Here is a 17451-nt window from a genome sequence, read left to right as displayed (position 1 = left end):
GGAAAAGCACAAAAGTAAGCCAGGGGGACCAGAAGATGGTCTAATGGTTATGTCACTGGCCTTACACGTAGTCAATCACAGTTCAACTCCTGGATCCAGCTGCTTAAATCTCATGCCAGGCATGTGTGCATGCATGCCCAAGATCCTAAGAGGATAATGGAGGAGAGGGGATTGCAGTGTGGCCATCCCCCCCAGGAGTGATTTTTCACTTTCTGTCTCTCTTTCTCTGTCTCTGGCGAACACACACTCCCTACTGCAAAAATCTCTAAAAAAAAAAAAAGTAATCCAGGTCCAGGACTCAAACTACAGTCAGCCATGTGGGAGTCCAGTGCCTCAACCACCATACCCTTCCACTGGCCTCTAGCAGGATTGACGGGGTGAATAGGTTCTCTACAGCCAGATCAGGATAAGAAGTAGACTTGTAAGCTCAGTTCTTGAAGTGGTGTGGCAGAGCCGAATGTCCCGCCAAGAAAGGGGAGAGGGTAAGTCATTTCAGGAATGTGGTGCAAGAGGAGATGGGATCGTGGCCAAGACAGTTCACACAAGAAGAGATAGCGAACATTGGAGACAGGGCCCAGCCTGGGCAAGAGTGGGCAGGAAAGGAGGTAAGAGGGCAGGCTCTGGCTGGCCTGCTGGCTCCAGTACCACAGCTTTAGAGACCGCCTTCCTGCAGCCGTCTATGGAAACGAGAGTTCTTGTGGAAACTGTAAGGCTTCAAGGGGGCAGGCTGGGGCTAGGATCTCTACCAGGGACCCTAGGGACTAGGATCTCTTGACTTGAGAACCTCACTCACCAGCCAAAAGAGAACTGCTGACTGGCCATGTGGCCAGGAGTCTCTTTTACCCCACGTTACAGTAGGGAGACAACCAGGTGAGTGGGAGACATTGCAGACAGCTGGGTCCAGACTAGTTGGCAGGGTCAGACAGGGTAGAGGGGCTCAGAGGTGTTAAAGGACTTCCCTGGTGTCTCAGCCAGTGAGTGGCAGAGCTGGGACTGAGAGCTGATTCTCTGGATTCTGTAGTATTGTACTCTAGGCCATAGCCTCAGAATTCTCAGTCACTCTTAGCAGTAGCAACAAACGGAGAGCCAGCTACAAGATGGCAGACGCTTGCTAGAGAGGCGGCAGATACTTACCTCCGCGTGGTAGCTTACTGTGGTTAACACTGAGCACTCGCCTGTGCCAGGCACTGGGAAGATTGGGGCTGCACCTCCTCATGTGGCTCTCATCGCGTCCTCATTGGGTAGACTCCACTATTATTGCTTTACAAATCAAGAAAGGGAATGACTAAGTTAATAACAGATTTGGCAGTCAAGCAAGTTTTGTTTTTTTGTTTGTAATTTTGCTATAGGGCACCTGCGCTTGAAGGAGAGATGGAGAGGGGGAAAGTGAGAAAGCACTCTCTCAGTGACAGATGGCCACAATCCCTTCCTCGTTCTCCTCTTGGGAGTTTTTGGGCATGCACGCACATGTTCCTGGCTTCTTTTTCAGGCTGCTGGATCCAGGAGTTGAACTATGCAGTCAGCCATGTGGAATCCAAACGCCTAACCACTGTGCCATCAGTTGGCTCTTGAGCAAGAATTTGAACTCAAGTTTATAATGACTCCACATCCATGAAGGAATGTCTGGTCAAGAACACAGGGCATCACAGTTGAAATATTCTCGTTAGAGATCAGAGGCCAGAGGCAGCCAGAAGTTCCTATGGCAGCCAGGGACCGAGCCCACCTGGAGAACAGAGACATTCGTTTCTAATCAAACTGTTAATTCATCCTTGAAACAGACATTATCTTTCCTAGGAATCTTTCCCCGACCCCTCCCCTGAGACTTCCTCTCATGCCCTGTGCTGCCACCAAGCCCTGCTTCCAGCAGTTCTTTAAGACAGTGCCTTTCTTGCTGACCATGACTGCCCGGAGAGTAGAGACTGAATCTGATTTATAACTGTCCCTGGTATGTAGCACAGTGCCTGCATATGTTTGAAATGGGAGCCCGAAAAGATAAAAGGAATAGACATGGTATTTAAAAAGCAGTCAGTTTAGCAGAGGGACCCACCCATGGCAAAGAGATCCAAATAAACACTATCAAGCCCAGGAATTAGCCAGTAGACGGTTCTAGAACAGTGCGCACAAGTGCCGAAGGAGGTTGGAACAAGTGGGAATGAGGCTGGCAGCTGAAGCCAGCAGGCGTGGGTCAGACTTGTCAAGGAGACTGTCTTGGAGGAGGGAGCAGACTTAGACAGAGAAGGGCTGGACACACTCCCATCAGTCAGCATCGTGATGAGAGAAACCTTGAGGTGATCCTGACCCAGCAGGGACTGGCCTGTCTCCCCTGTATGAAGTGACTGTGGGTGATGTGCATGCAGGGGATGGGACACAGCTTCAGGCAGCCACTGCAGGGTTCTGAGCCAAGATGTAATGAGAAGCGAGGTTAGCTCCATTACAAGGGAGGGTGAAAGGGCTGAGGGCAGACAGGAAATCCTGTTAAAGTCAGGGATTGTACTGGGGTTTTGTTACAGTCACCATTATAAACCCAGGGAACAGCTCTGTGGGGAAGGAGCAGAGCATGTTTTCAAATCTTTTTTTTTTCCTTTGGAGAGGTTTTTGCTGTAGGGCGCATGCACTTGCCAGAAAGACAGAGAGAGACAGAAAGCAAGAAATCACCCCCCAGGGGGGATGGCCACGCCTCAATCCCTTCTTCTCCATTCTCCTCTCAGGATCTTGGGCACGCATGCGCACGCGCCTGGCATGAGTTTAAGCTGCTGGGTCCAGGACTCGAACCACATGGGAGTTCAGCGACACAGCCATTACACTGACTGCTGGCCCCCTCAAATCTTGTGAAGACTTGTGTCCCAGAGATGCAAAATGCCTGACAGATGAACTGTGGTCCCAAGTTCAGTGAGGCATGTAAAGAATTATTTAATTTTGGGACCAACAGTTAGCATAATGGCTATGTCGTGAACTCCCATGCAGCTGACCGCAGTTCGAGTTCTGGACCCGGTGGCTTAAACTCACACTGGGTGTGTGTGCATGCATGCCCAAGATCCCAAGAGGAGAATGGAGGAGAAGGGATTGTGGCGTGGCCATCCCCCTTGGGGGGAGTGATTTCTCGCTTTCAATCTCTCTCTCTGTCTCTTTCTGGCTAGCGCACACACCCTATAGCAAAAACCTTCCCCAAAAAAGAATTATTTAATTTTAGGAGCCGGCAGGTGGTATGTTGGTTAAGGGTGCTGGACTCCCACATGGCCGATCGCGGTTTAAGTCCCGGACCTGGTGGCTTGCTTTCTCACTTTCTCTCTACCCTCTCTCTCTTACTCTATCCCTCTCTGGTCAAATTAAAATAAGTAAGTGAAGTTAAATAAAATATTTCTTAAAAAATTTTTTTAAATTACTTAATTTTATTTATTCATTCATTTTATTTTAATTTGACCAGAGAGAGAGAGAGGGAAAGTGAGAAAGTAAGCTGCCAGGTCCAGGACTTGAACTGTAGTCAGCCATGTGGGAGTGTCCAGCACCTTAACCACCACACCAATTGCTCGGTAATTGGCCAAGTTTTTCAGATTTTTTTTTTTTTTTGTATGTGTGTGCCAGGAGGTATATGCACTCACTAGTGAGGGGGAGGGAGAAAACACCCCCCTCCATGGGGCATGATCATGCCACAATCCCTTCTCCATTTCTCCATGCCATCCAGTGTGTGTTTCAAGCCCATGCAGTCGGCCACATGGGATCTTACTCCCTTAACCACTAGGCCACAGGAATCTAGTTTTTCAGGTTCTTTTTTCTTTCTTTCTTTCTTTTTTTTTTTTTTTTGAGAGGTTTTTGCTATAGGGCGCATGCACTCGCCGGAAAGAAAGAGAGAGGCAGAGAGACAGAAAGGGAGAAATCACCCCCAGGAGGGATGGCCACACTGCAATCCCTTCTCCTTCTTTCTCCTCTCAGGATCTCGGGCACACACGCACACATGCCCAGTGAGTTTAAGTCACTGGGTCTGGGACTTGAACAACAGTCAACTATATGAGAATCCAGCGACATAACCATTACACTAACTGCTGGTCCTTGCTTTTTAGATTATTAAGGGAATCTTGCAGAGCTATTTGGTTTTAATTTTTTTTTTTTTAAGTAAAGGCATCCTAATTCATCTTCAAAAACAATATTGGGTACTCATTCACAAGCACTCAACCAAAAAGCATTAATGAGGCCCTACTGTAATGCTTACGAATTAGCTCTGCTGCTGTGAATGGATTTCAACAAGACTAGCGGGAGAAGGCTGGAGCACTGTGGAAGGAACTCAGACTTCTTCGTGGTCAGCAGACCTGGGCAAGCATCTGGCCTCTACCTGGACAGGTAGCTGCCCAGAACTTCAGTGTCCTGTGGAAGGAGACAAATGTGACCTGTTACACAAGATTGTCGGAGAAATTAGAACAGTCCAGGAGACGCCTTACCACAGTGCCCAGTGCATAGAAGGGCCCAATTGTTAGCTGCTTTTATTAGAAATGGGGAACTGGAGGCCCAGCTGGTGGCATGGTGGTTAAGGGAGCTGACTATGCAGGGTTTTTTGGCGTTTTTTGTTTTTTGTGTTTTGTTTTTTTTTTCAGGTCTTTTTATATTTGCAAAATACACATTAAGAAAAATACATGAAACTTAAACCACCATAGCAACATTTATGACCCATCCTCACTCACACTTATCAGAGCCCTCCTTACTCAGATCCTCGCTGCTTTCCCCTTCACTCTCACCGCTACTGTCACGTTCACTATCTTCATCCTCTTCCTCAAGATTCTGTGCTTTCTCCATCAGCAACATTTCATCAATAAGAGAGAAAAACTCCTGGTCTCAGGATTTTCTGGTTCATAGAGTAGGCTCATCTGACATAAATTTTTTGCCAGATGGTAGTCTCGGCACATTTCCACTCTCAGGAATTCTGCCATTAATTGGGGTTTTTTGGTTTGTTGGTTTCTTTGGATAGGTTTTTGCTATAGGGTGCATGCACTCACCAGAAAGAGAGAGAGAGACAGAAAGCAAGAAATCACCCCCCATGGGCTATGGCCACACCGCAGTCCCTTCTCCTCCATTCTCCTCTTGGGATCTTGGGCACACACGCACACGCACCTGGCATGAGTTTAAGCCACCAGGTCTGGGACTCGAACCATGGTCGACAACATGGGAGTCCAGTGACTTAGCCATTATGCCAACTGCTGGTCCCCTACTGTCATCATTTTCTTTGTGATTGGTGGCTTCACCCTCATCATCTGTTGATTCTGACAATTTATCAATATTCTGAAGGCAATATTACTTTTCTTCTGCTTTGTAATGACTGCTTTTTGGCTCATTTCACCTGTGCTTGTTTTTAAGAAGACAACCATGGGTCAGATTGTAGATTAACAGCGATATCTTTATTTTCAGTACTCTTTGAAGATGCTCTGTTTTTAGTATTCTCTAAAGAAACTTTAGTTTCAATATTCTTTGAAGATATTTTCTTTTGGGAACCAGCAGTTAGCGTAATGGCTATGTCGCTGGACTCCCACATAGTCGACCGCGGTTCGCATCCTGGACCCAGTGGCTTAAAACTCACGCCGGGCGCATGTGCATGCGTGCCCAAGATCCCGAGAGGAGAATGGAGGAGAAGGGATTGCGGCGTGACCATCCCCCCTAGGGGGTGATTTCTTGCTTTCTGTCTCTATGTCTCTTTCTGTCTGTCTGGCGTAAAGGGAAAACCCCCAAAAAAAAAAAAAAAAAAAAAGATAGTTTCTTTTCATTGCTTCATTTGATTCAATCATCACTTTATTGGCTTGTGGCCCTCTCACGCCGACCATGCGAAGGGCAGATCCTGAAGGCCAGCCCAGCTCCCAGCTCGAGGGGGTTTGGTTCTGAGACTGAGGTTGGGATTAGTGTTACCATGGAGACAAAACTGCATCCAGTGGGAGCCAGGGGATGCAGCTGGGGGCGGGGGGGGCCGTGCAGTTTGAGTCCTAGACCCACTGGCTCAAAAACCATGCCAGGAGGACCAGCAGTTAGTGTAATGGCTATGTCGCTGAACTCCCATGTAGCCAACTGAGGTTCGAGTCCTGGACCTGGTGACTTAAATTCATATTGGACATGTGTGCATGCGTGCCCACAATCCTGAGAGGAGAATGGAGGAGAAGGGATTGCGGCATGGCCATCCCCCCGGGGGGGTGATTTCTGCCAAGTGTATATGCACACGTGCCCAAAATCCTGAGAGGAGGGAGAAATGGAGAAGGAATTGTAGTGTAACCATTCCCCATAGGGGATACTTTCTCACTTTCCTTCTCTCTGTTTCTCTCCAGCAAGCTCATGTGCTGTCTGGCAAATTTTTTATAAAAAAAAAAAGGGAACTGAGGACCAGCACAAGGCATAATGGTTATGTTGCTGGACTCCCAAGTAGTTGACTACAGTTCGATTCCCAGACGTGGCAACTTAAAACTCATGCTCGGGGGTTGGCAGGTGGCTTGGTGCTTGGGGTGATGGACTCCCATATGATAATTCACGGCTTGAGTCCCAGACCTGGTGGTTTGCTTTCTCACTTTCCTTCCCTCTTTTTGTGTGTCTCTGGTCATATTTAAAATAATAATAATAATGGGACTGGCAGGTGGCGTGGTGGTTAAGGGTGCTGGACTCCCACATGGCTGACAGCGGTTTGAGTCTTGGACCTGGCAGGTTTCTCTCTCTCTCTCTCTCTGTCCTTCTCTGGTCAAATTAAAATGAATTAATAAAGTTAAATAAAATAATTATTTAAAAATATAATAATAAATAATATAGAATAATTTTTTTAAGAAAAAGAGGGAGTTGGCAAGTGGTGTGGTTAAGGGTGCTGGACTCCCACATGGCTGACTGTGGTTTAAGTCCTGGACCCGGCAACTTGCTTTCTCACTTTCTTTCTCTCTCTCATTCTTTTCCTCTCTGGTCAAATTAAAATGAATAAATAAAGTTAAATAAAATAATTTAAAAAAAAAAGACTCGGGACCGGTGGGTGGTGTGGTGGTTAAGGGCATTAGATGCCCACGTGGCTGACCACAGTTCTACTCCCAGACCTGGCAGCTTTGCTTTCTCACTTTGACTCTCTCACTTTCTCCCTCTTTGGTCAAGTTAAATAATAAAGTTAAATAATTCTAAAAAAAAAAAATAGACTCATGCTAGGCAAATGCATGCCCAAGATCCCGAGAGGAAAATGAAGGAGGGACTGTGGCATGGCCATCCCCCCGGGGGTGGTTTCTTGCTTTCTGTCTCTCTATGGTGCATACACACACCCTATAACAAAAATCTCTTTCTTGAAAAAAGGGAGTAGAGGCTGGCTGGCATCATGGTGGTTAAGGACACTGGATTCTCACATGGCTGGCCACAGTTTGAGTCCCAGACTTGGCAGCTTGCTTTCTTACTTCCCCTCTCCCTCCCTCTCTCACTGACCCTCTCTGATCAAAATTAAAATAAACAAATGAAGTTAAGTAAATAATTCTTTAAAAAAAAAAAAAAAAGACAGGGGGGACCAGCAATTAGTGTAATGGCTATGTCGCTAGACTCCCATGTAGTTGACCACGGTTTGCGTCCCAGACCTGGTGGCTTAAAACTCACACCAGGCGTGTGTGCGTGCGTGCCCAAGATCCCGAGAAAAGAATAGAGGAGAAGGGATTGCAGTGTGGCCATCCCCCCTGGGGGTGATTTCTTGCTTTCTTTCTGTCTGTCTGTCTCTGTCTGGAGAACACACGCACCCTATAGCAAAAACCTCTCCAAAAATAAAAAAAAAACAGAGAGATTGACCAAGACTAGACCACAGAAAGAGAGAAAAGGAGGGATGCGCTGAAAGGTACTTAGGAGAAAGTAGAGACAGGCTGTGGTCAGGACTAGGGAAGGTCCTGATGTGACAGCAAATGTGTGACAGCAACGTCCAGGGGATGTTGGGGGCCAGGAATGCTTTGAGAGGGAGAAGGTATGTTAGTGTAAGTTATTACCTAGTTTTAAGTATTGCTAGGCACCGGATGTCCAAAATGAAATCAAGAAGTCAGTGTCAGTAGTCTCGGGTGGGAATACCACATTCCAGTGTCCTCGGAACACTCTTCGGAGAATGAGAGGTTGGAAATGAGCCAAAGAGCTGACAAGCAGATCATGGTTTAGCCAGTTACTGCTTGACCACTCCCTTGACGCACCTTAATTTCTTTAATCTCAGAGTCGTTCTTTGAAGTAAGTAGTGTTATCTCCCTATCTTATAGTTGAAGAAACTGAGGCTCAGAGAGGTGAAGTCACTTGCCCAAGGGCTCATAACTCTTAATGAACACAATAGCACCTTCCCCCAACTGGTCTCAGATTCTAGAATCTGAGTTCATCTCCACAACACCTTTCTCCTCAATTGCTGGAATACTGACGTGCTGGCGCTGAAACGACGGTACAGTGGAAGTGTTTATTTGAAACAGTAATTGAACAAAGCAGGAGGCAAAATATTTCAAACTGACCAAGAATATAACAGTGGACGTTACAGATAGGCCCCTCCACTGTGACACAGCCATAATGCAAGTGCCTGGCAAGACTGGAAGCCACGTGGCCAACCTCAGGTCTGGATCCCCAGGTTGGCCTGCAAACACATCAGGCACCCAAGGAGGACCTGAAGAGCTGGAGGGCTGAGGAAAGGGCCTTGCCATGTGTCGAGACCCTATCAAGGGGCTTTCTCCCTCCCTCTCTTTGAAGCACACATACTCTATCATAAATATATATATATGGCTGGGGACCAGCAGGTGGCATGGTGGTTAAGGAGCTGGACACTCCCACATGGCTTATCATGGGTCGAGTCCCAGGTCTGGTGGCTTGCTTTCTCACTTCCCCTCTTTCTCTCTCTCTCTCTGTGTCTCTCTCTCTGTCAAATTAAAAATAAATGAATGAATAAATAAAATTTAATAATAATTTAAATATATATATATATATATATGGCTCTCTTTTTTTTAAGTTTTTTTTTTTTTTTTTTTTTGCCACAGGATGTGTGTGTTCTCAGAGAGAGAAAGGGAAAGTGAGCAGTAACCACCACCGCCCACCCCCAGTGGGGATGGCGATTGCTGCAGTACCTCCTCCTTCAGTCTCTTCTCAGGATTTTGGACGTGCATACACATGCCTGGTGTGATTTTCAAGCCTCCAGGTGTGGGACTCAAACGGCAGTCAGCCATGTGGAAGTCCAGTGTCCTAACCACCACACCACCTGCTGGCCCTGATTAGATGGCATTTTTGAGGAGGAAGATCGAGGTTGGGTTTTTTCATATTTGGGCAGTTACTGAGCACCTGCATGCCAAGATCTGTGCTAATGCTGAGGGTACATGGGAGTCACCAAGAGCCAACCCTTGCCCCCGGTGTTCACACACTAGCTGATGTGCTGCCCAGGACAGAGTTGCAGTGCAGTGTAACTGTGTAAGCACTGCTACAGAGTCTTTGGGAGCAGAAAGGTGAGGTTGGGGATGGCTATATGACAAGGACAGCATTGGAACTGGGCTGCTCTCTGGTGAAGAAAGGTGTTCCAGGCAACAGCGAGTACTGAGCAGAGGTTCAGAGGCTTGAGATGGTTACCAGGGTAGGGTGCATCTGGGGGTAGGGGGGTGGGAGGTAAGGTAGGATGGGGGTTGAAACCAAATTGGTTTCATTCAAGAAAGGGATTGTTCACCAAGAGGGAGGACCCAGAACAGCAGCTGTCTTGCCCTCCCCACTACCACAACTGCTGATTCCAGGAACTGGAGCCCACAGTTTCTGTTTGGAGCATGGGGTCTGGGGGTCCAGGCAGCCTTAGAGACGCCCCAGTAGCTCCTTGGGAGGACTGGACTAGAGGTCAGAGACTTGCCTGCCTTAGGGCAATTTTAGTTACCTGCAAGAAGAAAGCACATGGTTTCCAGGGACTGTGGGGCCTCTCATGTTCCTCAGGGCAGCTGGGAAATGAAGATCAGGTGGAGGCCTCTCTCTGTTTACTCTTGAAAGCAGGGACTCATAATGGTCAGTGTCCACAGAGAGCTCACTTGGTACCGAGCACTGTGCTGGACATTTTATATGCTTTTGTGTTACCCGATTGTGGTAACTACTTATCTGCATTTTGCACAGGAGAAAGTTGAGGCCTCAGAAGGGTTGGCCACCAGGCTAAGCTTGTGTTTTGTGGTCATGCTGCCTGGTCTTGAATCCTGGTGCCACTGCTTAGTAGCTATGTGACTTTGGGAAAGTTACTTCCCTTCTCAGACTCAGTTTCTCTATCTTGTAAAGAGTGAGTGATCTTGGGGCCAGTAGGTAGCATAGTAGTTAAAGGGCTGGGCTCCCGCAAGGCTGACCATGGTTTGAGTCTCAGACCTGGCAGCTTGCTTTCTCATTTTCCCTCTCTCTGTCTTTTCTCTGGTCAAATTAAATAATAATAATAATACGTAAAATTAATACAGATGATTTTTTTTTTTTTTGGAGAGGTTTTTGCTATAGGGCACGTGCACTTGCCAGACAGAGAGAGACAGAGAGATAGAAAGCGAGAAATCACCCCCCAGGGGGAATGGCCATGCCGCAATCCCTTCTCCTCCATTCTCCTCTCAGGACCTTGGGCACGCACGCACGCACGCACGCACATGCGCCCGGCGTGAGTTTTAAGCCACCGGGTCCGGGACACGAACCGCGGTTGACTACATGGGAGTCCAGCGACATAGCCATTACGCTAACTGCTGGTTCCCTACAGATGATTTTTTTTTAAAGTAAATTATCTTTACTAGGTACGTAAATACCTTGTATATATTAATAGGATAGTATGCATTCCCTAAATATTTTCTTCCCTTTTTTAAGAGAGATTTTTGCTATAGGGTGCATGTGCTCACCAGAGACAAAGAGAGACAGAGAGAAAGAACCACTTGTCAGAGGAGATGGCCACGCCACAATCCCTTCACCGTTCTCCTGTCGGCGTGAGTTTGAATCCGCCAGGTCCGGGACTCGAACTGCAGTCAGCCATGTGGGAGTCCAGTGCCTTAACCACTTCACCACCTGTTGGCACCACTTTCTTCCTTTTCTTAAGGTCATAGTTTTTTTTTTTTTTAACGAAGTTTCTACTATAGAGTGTGTGCGCTCGCCAGAAAGACAGAGAGAGACAGAGAGACAGAAAGCGAGAAATCACCCCCCAGGGGGGATGGCTATGCCACAATCCCTTCTCCTCCATTCTCCTCTCGGGATCTTGGGCACGCGTGCACACGCACCCAGTGTGAGTTTAAGCCCCCCAGTCTGGTTGTTCAAACTGCAGTCAACTACATGGGAGTCTAGCGACATAGCCATTACACTAACTGCTGGTCCCAAGGTCATACTTTTAATAAGCAAGAAAGACCCATTCAAGTTCCATTGTGTATACAAAATGCAAACCTTAGCTTCTTTGATTTGCTGGTTTTGTTCAGAAAAGAAGGGCTTAAAAAAGGAATGTATCTAAGTCACAATTTGATTCATAAAAAGGTGAACTAGACAAAGGGTCCCCAACGAAGTGTGACAAAGGCCAGTGTACTGTTGATTCTATTGGACACTACTGCCTGCTGCCATGCTCTAGTGCCGACTCTTCTCCCCCTTCTTGCTCTTCCCCCACCCTAGTGAGAAGAAACGTAAACCTGCATGGACCGACCGCATCCTGTGGAGGTTGAAGCGGCAGTCCCAGGCTGGCCCCTTCACCCCCAAACTACCACCCCCCCACTTCTGCCTGTCTCTGAGGAGCTACGTCAGCCACATGATGTACAGCATCAGTGATCACAAGCCTGTCACTGGCACCTTTGACTTGGAGGTAAACTTCCCAGCTGCCTGACATTTGGCAGAGAAACAGTTCTGCGGGGTCACATCCCCAAGCCCTCCAGGCCTGGATTCTCATGTCACCCAGTGCCCCAGGGGAGACCTGCAGGACATGATTGCTTTTCCTCTCAGGTCAGGTATCCCAGCTCTTCTTAGGAGCCGTTGATGGCTGTGTCTGTCAGACACACGTTCAGACCCCTTTGTGAGTAGGTTTCCATTTCCTCCTGGTACTCTCCCTTGGGGCTAATGAGTTCCATTACACTTATTACCTACCGTTTGTAGGAGGACTTCCTTTTATTTGTCCTAGACCTATCTGGATCAAGTTGCAAAGGAGCTCCCTCCATCCTTGTCTGTTGCCGTCTATGACCAAGGCGGTGTTGGCCACCTTGGGCTGCAGCCCGCCCCCTCAGCCTTCACATTCCCTGCTGGGTTTTCTGCTCTTACACCATTCTTAGAGCAGTTCCCACAGAGCATCCCCCTGTAATACTGGATTTGGGATATTGGGTCAGAAACCGCAGAGCCCTGAGAGCAGTTGCCTGGCTTCTTCTTAAACTTCTGTGTAACTTCCCCCATTTTTCCATCCTCACCTCTCAGCACTTGGCTCCAGTGTCGCACTTCACTCTCAGCCTCCTTCTCCCTAGCAGGGCCAGCCACCCGCTGGCAAGCCTTCGGCCTTTCTCTTTGCTTCTGGGTGCCTCTCCCCCACCTCCCGCCTCATGTCAGAAGGGCCCAGTGGAGGGACTGACGCTATGGGATTTTTATGCTCTCCATCTGTGTATAGCTGAAGCCATTGGTGTCTGCCCCAATGGTCACCCTGATGTCTGAGGACCTGTGGACCATGGAGAATGACATGTTGATCAGCTACTCCACAACCCCAGGCTTTCCCTGCAGCTCCTGGGACTGGATTGGACTGTACAAGGTGATGTGGCGGGAAAGGTGGAAAGTCCTCCAGCAACGGCCCCTGGTTTATTTGCCCTCGGGGCTCCCGGGAGCTGGGCAGAACCATCCTTGTCCACCCAAGGGGTCCTTGCCCATATAAGGGCCAGCAGTGAGGTGGGAGGGGGTTTAGAGTATGATGGCCAGGCCCAGCAGTGAGACTGTCCTCTCCTTAGGACTTAGTGTAGGTCCAGTGGCCTCCCTAACCACTGACTGCCCACCCACCCCCCCACAGGTGGGACTGCGCCACATTAACGACTACGTGTCCTATGCCTGGGTCGGGGACAACCAGGTCTCCTTCAGCAACAACCTGAACCAGGTACGTCTCCAGCAGGTGGCTTGCCTAAACACTCCTGTCTCCTAGAAGGAACAGAGTGCTTGATAACGTGTTCACTGGGCCCTGGCGCTGATCTCATTCCCATCCATCCTCCCTCCAGGTGTACATCGACATCAAGGATGTCCCTGAGACGAAGGATCAGTTTCTTCTCTGTTACTACAGCAACAATCTGAACTCTGTGGTGGGGATAAGCAAACCCTTCCAGGTAAGGTATGCTGGTAGGGGAAGGGATCATAGAGGACTTGAGCCTATCATTGGTCCTAAAGCCACAGCTCAGGACCCAACCCGTACCTGTGGAGCCCTGTCACTTGGGGAATGGGGGGATGGGAGGGATGGAAAAAGGCCTGCTTTTCCTCCTCTGCCACCTGTTTTATCCCTGCAGATTCCACTTCGCTGCTTTTTGAGGGAGGACCCACTGGGTGAAGCTCAACCACGAATCTGAGCCAGGATGGGAGTGAACCCAGGGCAGAGGCCACAGCTGGCGGCCAGCTCTGCCTTACTGCTGCCAGGAGTGCTGGGGGCCTAGCCCCGCCCCCTAAGGAGGCAGCCAAGTATCTTCCAGCACCCACCTCCCAGACTGCGTTCTAGCCAGACTCCCTTACTCTGTCCAGTCCAGGTCTCTGGAATTGGCCACTTCAGTACATGTTTTAGTTGCTGAGATGTTTAGTGAACCAGCTAGTTTGTCCACTCTGAAGATGGAGAAAATTCACCAGATGTGGAAAGGACCCTGTAGACTCCATCTCGTTTGATTTCCCCCAGCATACTGCCAGTCCTGCCCAAGCAGTCCGACCAGGCACGTGCCCCATCTGGCACAGGCCTGCATTCTTGTCACGCCATCTTGGGCCTCAGAGTGCCTGGGAGGGAGGCAGAATATGCACGTTTGTCAGGCTGCATGTACTGGCTGGCATAAGCACCACTGGTTTCCAGGGAGTCTCAGCCTCTCGTAGCTGGACCCCAGGAGGGATGAGCAGAGGGTCTGGACTCCCTGCTCTTAAGTAGCAGTTGCGAGTAGGTCAGTGAGGGTTCTTCTCCCTACCATGTGCATGGAATCTGACCCAGGAAGTTTCTGGGCCTGAGCCAAGAGAATTGGAAAGGCCCCAGTTTAGCTGCTGCTGGGGGTCAGATCCCGGGCCTCCAGCCTGCCCTCTTAGGAATGGCTGAGAGGAGACTTTTTACAGGATGGGCCTTGCCAGATGGAGTTCATCGGCCCCACCATCAGGAGCCATTGACCAGGCACTGCTCCTCTCTGGACCCTCTGGGACTTAGAAGTAGGGCAGGGGGAGAGCAGGATGAAGACATTTGGAGTTTCTGGGCCTGCGGGTCTTCGAAGGGCATCTCCTAAGTGCTTTATGGACATGGCCTGTGCCTGCTCCTGCCATTTGCATCTTGCCGGGGGGGGCTCTAGTCGCTCTATGGTCCATAGTCTACCCTGGGAGCCATGTGTACCAAGTGATCCCGCTGGCAACCATGGCTGGCTGTGTTTGTGTCTGTTACATTGCGGGATAATTAGAAGCTTAGCTTTTATGCTTGTGTGTGACTTCTTGATGATGGGGACCGAGGGGTCCGGGAACAAGAGCCTTGTAGATCCAGACTAGACTTTCTGCATCAGAGATTGGCAGATAGGACCTTGATGGGCCAGGGATGAGCTGGGGTGGTGACCCTCTAGGTCTCTGGCCCAGTTGGGGTTTGCCTTCTGTGCTGTTGCGTGCTTACTCTGTTGCTAAGGAGAATGGGTTTCTAGGAACTAGCAACTCAGAAAAGGTGCTTACTGTGCTCTTACTGGGTCATCCCTCCTCATACCCTACGCTCGAACCTTGTTTCTTGGTCCAGCTGTCCAGAATGCCATCTCTGCTCAGCTGCTCCAGAGCCCTCCTCCTGAGTTTCCCCTGGTGGTCTGTCCTGCCCCCAACAAACACATTTCGGAAGCTCTGAACCCCTTATCCTCTCACTTTGTTCCTTCCCACATGCTCAGCCATCTTGGGTGCTGCCGCTCAGAACCCATCTTTTGGCGTTGGGGAAACCGAGGCTCAGAGGAGGAGTATGATCCCCTACAGTCAGGTGTGGTGTCATGCAGGACCAGAAATATAGGATTGGAGTCTGGAGACTTGGTTGAAATCAGAGTTCTAGCCTCCTGACCCCACATAGGAATCTCAGTTGTCTGTACAATACGAATGATGTACCTCTCCACAAGATTATTGTTAGGACAATTGCAATAAAATAAAATGGAAGTACTGTACCTACCTCCCGTTCTGCTTCATGTAGCTGGGGCTGGGTCTCAGGTCTCCTGACTCCAGGGGGTCCTGTTCTCCCCCACATGCTCACCTCTCCCTACACTTGAATCGGTGCACACACATGCTGCAGGGCCTCTTCTCGCCAGCAGTGATTGAGAGGCGGAAAGGGGAAGGGGAGAGCTCTCCCTCCTCTTGGCCCCAGTCAGGATACGGCTGCTCTGGGCCCACCCCTGACCCGCTGGTGGAAACAGGAAATAAGTGAGACTTGGTGTGCGCTGGGTCTCTGCGCCAGGCTCCACAGCTGATAAGGGCCATTGTGTGGCGCCTGGGGATGAGCCTGCCCTGGATAGATGTGCTTCCGGGAGGAAGGAAGGAAGCTTGGCTGGCCTTTCCTGGGCGGGGGAAGCTGTGGGGAGGGAAGAGAAGGGTGCCTGGGGGAAGGTCCCTGCCCATGGAGCAATCAGTGCCAGTTCAGGCCCACTGGACTCCAGCCCTACCCATGCCAGCCTCTCCCTCTGGAAAGGTCTGTTTCCCCCATCCACTTCCCCCTTCTCACTTCCTATAAGGAATGGCTGGAAACTGGAGGGCTCAGTCCCGGGCCAGGAAAGTGTCAGCTGTGATTTATAAACAATTTAAAAAGGAAAAAAAACATTAGGAGTGAAGGGCACCTGGGGTATGGGTTGAAGTTAAGGAATGAACAGGGCTAGAGGCCACTCACATCTTGAGTTTGAGACACCAGAAGAGGGGAAGGTGGGCCTTCCCATGGTACCCTCTGGCCTCTCCTGACAACCCCTGTGGCCAGCTCTCAGCAGCCCTGGCCTCAAAAACTCAAGGCTCACCTGCTGTGGGAGGCAACCCAGTAGGGGAATGGGCAGGAGGGGCAGTGCCAATTAGACCCACTCAGCTGTGGAAAGGCTGTCCCGTCTGACCTGGGGAGTGGCCACTGTGCTCTCCAGCTGAGAACGTTCGGTGGGCAGTGGGAGAGGCCCAGCCATGGGAAAGGGGGAAAGGCTTCCATCCCTTTGACCTAGAGCTCAGGGTCCCCCATGGGTAGCTACATCAGCTCCTCTGGTTACCTGGGACAACAGGCATTTCCTCCATCCCTCAGCCCCTCCTCTTCCTGCTCCAACCCTCCGGGCCAAGAGGCCTCCCAATCAGACCTGGGTTGCTCCAGCTGTGTCCTGAGGCGCTGGACCAGCCACATCCCCTGGGGCTGAAGTTGAAGCAGAACCAAGTGGCCATCCCTGCCTGAGACCACAGATTCCTGGCTTTGGGAACGGCCAGAGCCAGCAGGCAGGCCAGCAGCTTTTGCTCCGAGGCCCCAACGCTCAGAACGCTGGCTCTCCACACAGGGCAGAATGGCGCTGCAAGTGGAGCTAATACCAACCGGGGAGATCATCCGTGTGGTTCATCCGCACAGGCCCTGCAAGCTTGTAAGCTGGGATGCTCTGGACTGGGAAGGAGGGTGGCAATGTCTCTTGGGGGTCTGGTGCTCCCTCTCCAGTACGCTCCTCTGCAAAGCCTTGAGCGGCAGGGAGGGGTTTCTGCTCCTAGGTAGGGCAGGGTACGATTGGACAAGGAGAAGGAAAGGGTAAGGGGGTTATGGGCAAGTAGAAGCAGTTTTCAGAGCGGAGGTCTGGGTCTCTTCTCCAGCTCCCTGAACCTCAGTGAGCTCGGCTATGAACAAGCAGGTGACAGAGGTGTCCAAGGTCGAAGGACTGGTGTAAGTAAAGCTGCAGGCGCTAAGGACAGGCTCAGCGAACGCCTCCCTTTCTCCGTCCAGACCGCGGAACCAGGGCAACCCTGCCCAAGCCCGGGGAAGGGAAGAACTGCCCAGGTCCGGCGCAGGGTAGTGCCTGTTTTGCTCTGGGGATGCGAAAGGGCCCTAGTGAGGAGGGAGAATCCCATCAGGCGCACCCACCCAAATAGCATTGCAGCGAGTGGGCCGAGCCTTTGCCGGAGGAGGGTGTGCGCGCGCGTGTACGTGTGTGTGTGTGTGTGTGTGTGTGTGTGAGACTGACGCGCCTGGTCCCGAGAGCTGGTAGAAGAGTGTACCGCACGAAGGCTCCTTGGTCGCGGGCAGTGGCTGGGCCCCGGCCGAGGCTGGCTGGGGCGGGGCCGAAGGGTGCGCGCGCGCGCGCGGGGGACTGAGCCCTGCCCGGGATGACGACAGGCGGCGGCCCGGCC

General features: G+C 50.4%; 2 protein-coding genes across 9 annotated transcripts in view; both read left to right on the top strand.

Annotated features, from left to right (window-relative positions):
- Nucleotides 1-15273, top strand: part of INPP5K (inositol polyphosphate-5-phosphatase K) — a 30191-nt gene extending 14918 nt beyond the window's left edge. For all 8 annotated transcript variants that reach the window (XM_027767903.1, XM_006167540.3, XM_014583850.2 and 5 more), the window contains 5 exons: nucleotides 11569-11755; nucleotides 12542-12679; nucleotides 12932-13015; nucleotides 13134-13238; nucleotides 13416-15273. In XM_027767903.1, the coding sequence (XP_027623704.1) occupies nucleotides 11569-11755; nucleotides 12542-12679; nucleotides 12932-13015; nucleotides 13134-13238; nucleotides 13416-13475 (574 nt within the window). In that variant the 3' untranslated portion in view covers nucleotides 13476-15273. The remainder of the gene's footprint in view (nucleotides 1-11568; nucleotides 11756-12541; nucleotides 12680-12931; nucleotides 13016-13133; nucleotides 13239-13415) is intronic.
- A 1218-nt stretch (nucleotides 15274-16491) lies between these two features.
- The window catches only part of MYO1C (myosin IC), a 24402-nt gene continuing 23442 nt past the window's right edge, over nucleotides 16492-17451 (top strand). Inside the window, exon 1 of the mRNA XM_006167536.3 lies at nucleotides 16492-16697. Coding sequence (XP_006167598.1) covers nucleotides 16623-16697 — 75 coding nt within the window. The 5' untranslated portion in view covers nucleotides 16492-16622. The remainder of the gene's footprint in view (nucleotides 16698-17451) is intronic.

This window comes from Tupaia chinensis, unplaced genomic scaffold (assembly GCF_000334495.1).
Source record: "Tupaia chinensis unplaced genomic scaffold, TupChi_1.0 Scaffold144899_1, whole genome shotgun sequence".
Classification (NCBI taxonomy): domain Eukaryota; kingdom Metazoa; phylum Chordata; class Mammalia; order Scandentia; family Tupaiidae; genus Tupaia; species Tupaia belangeri.
This window is presented reverse-complemented; position numbering and strand designations above follow the sequence as displayed.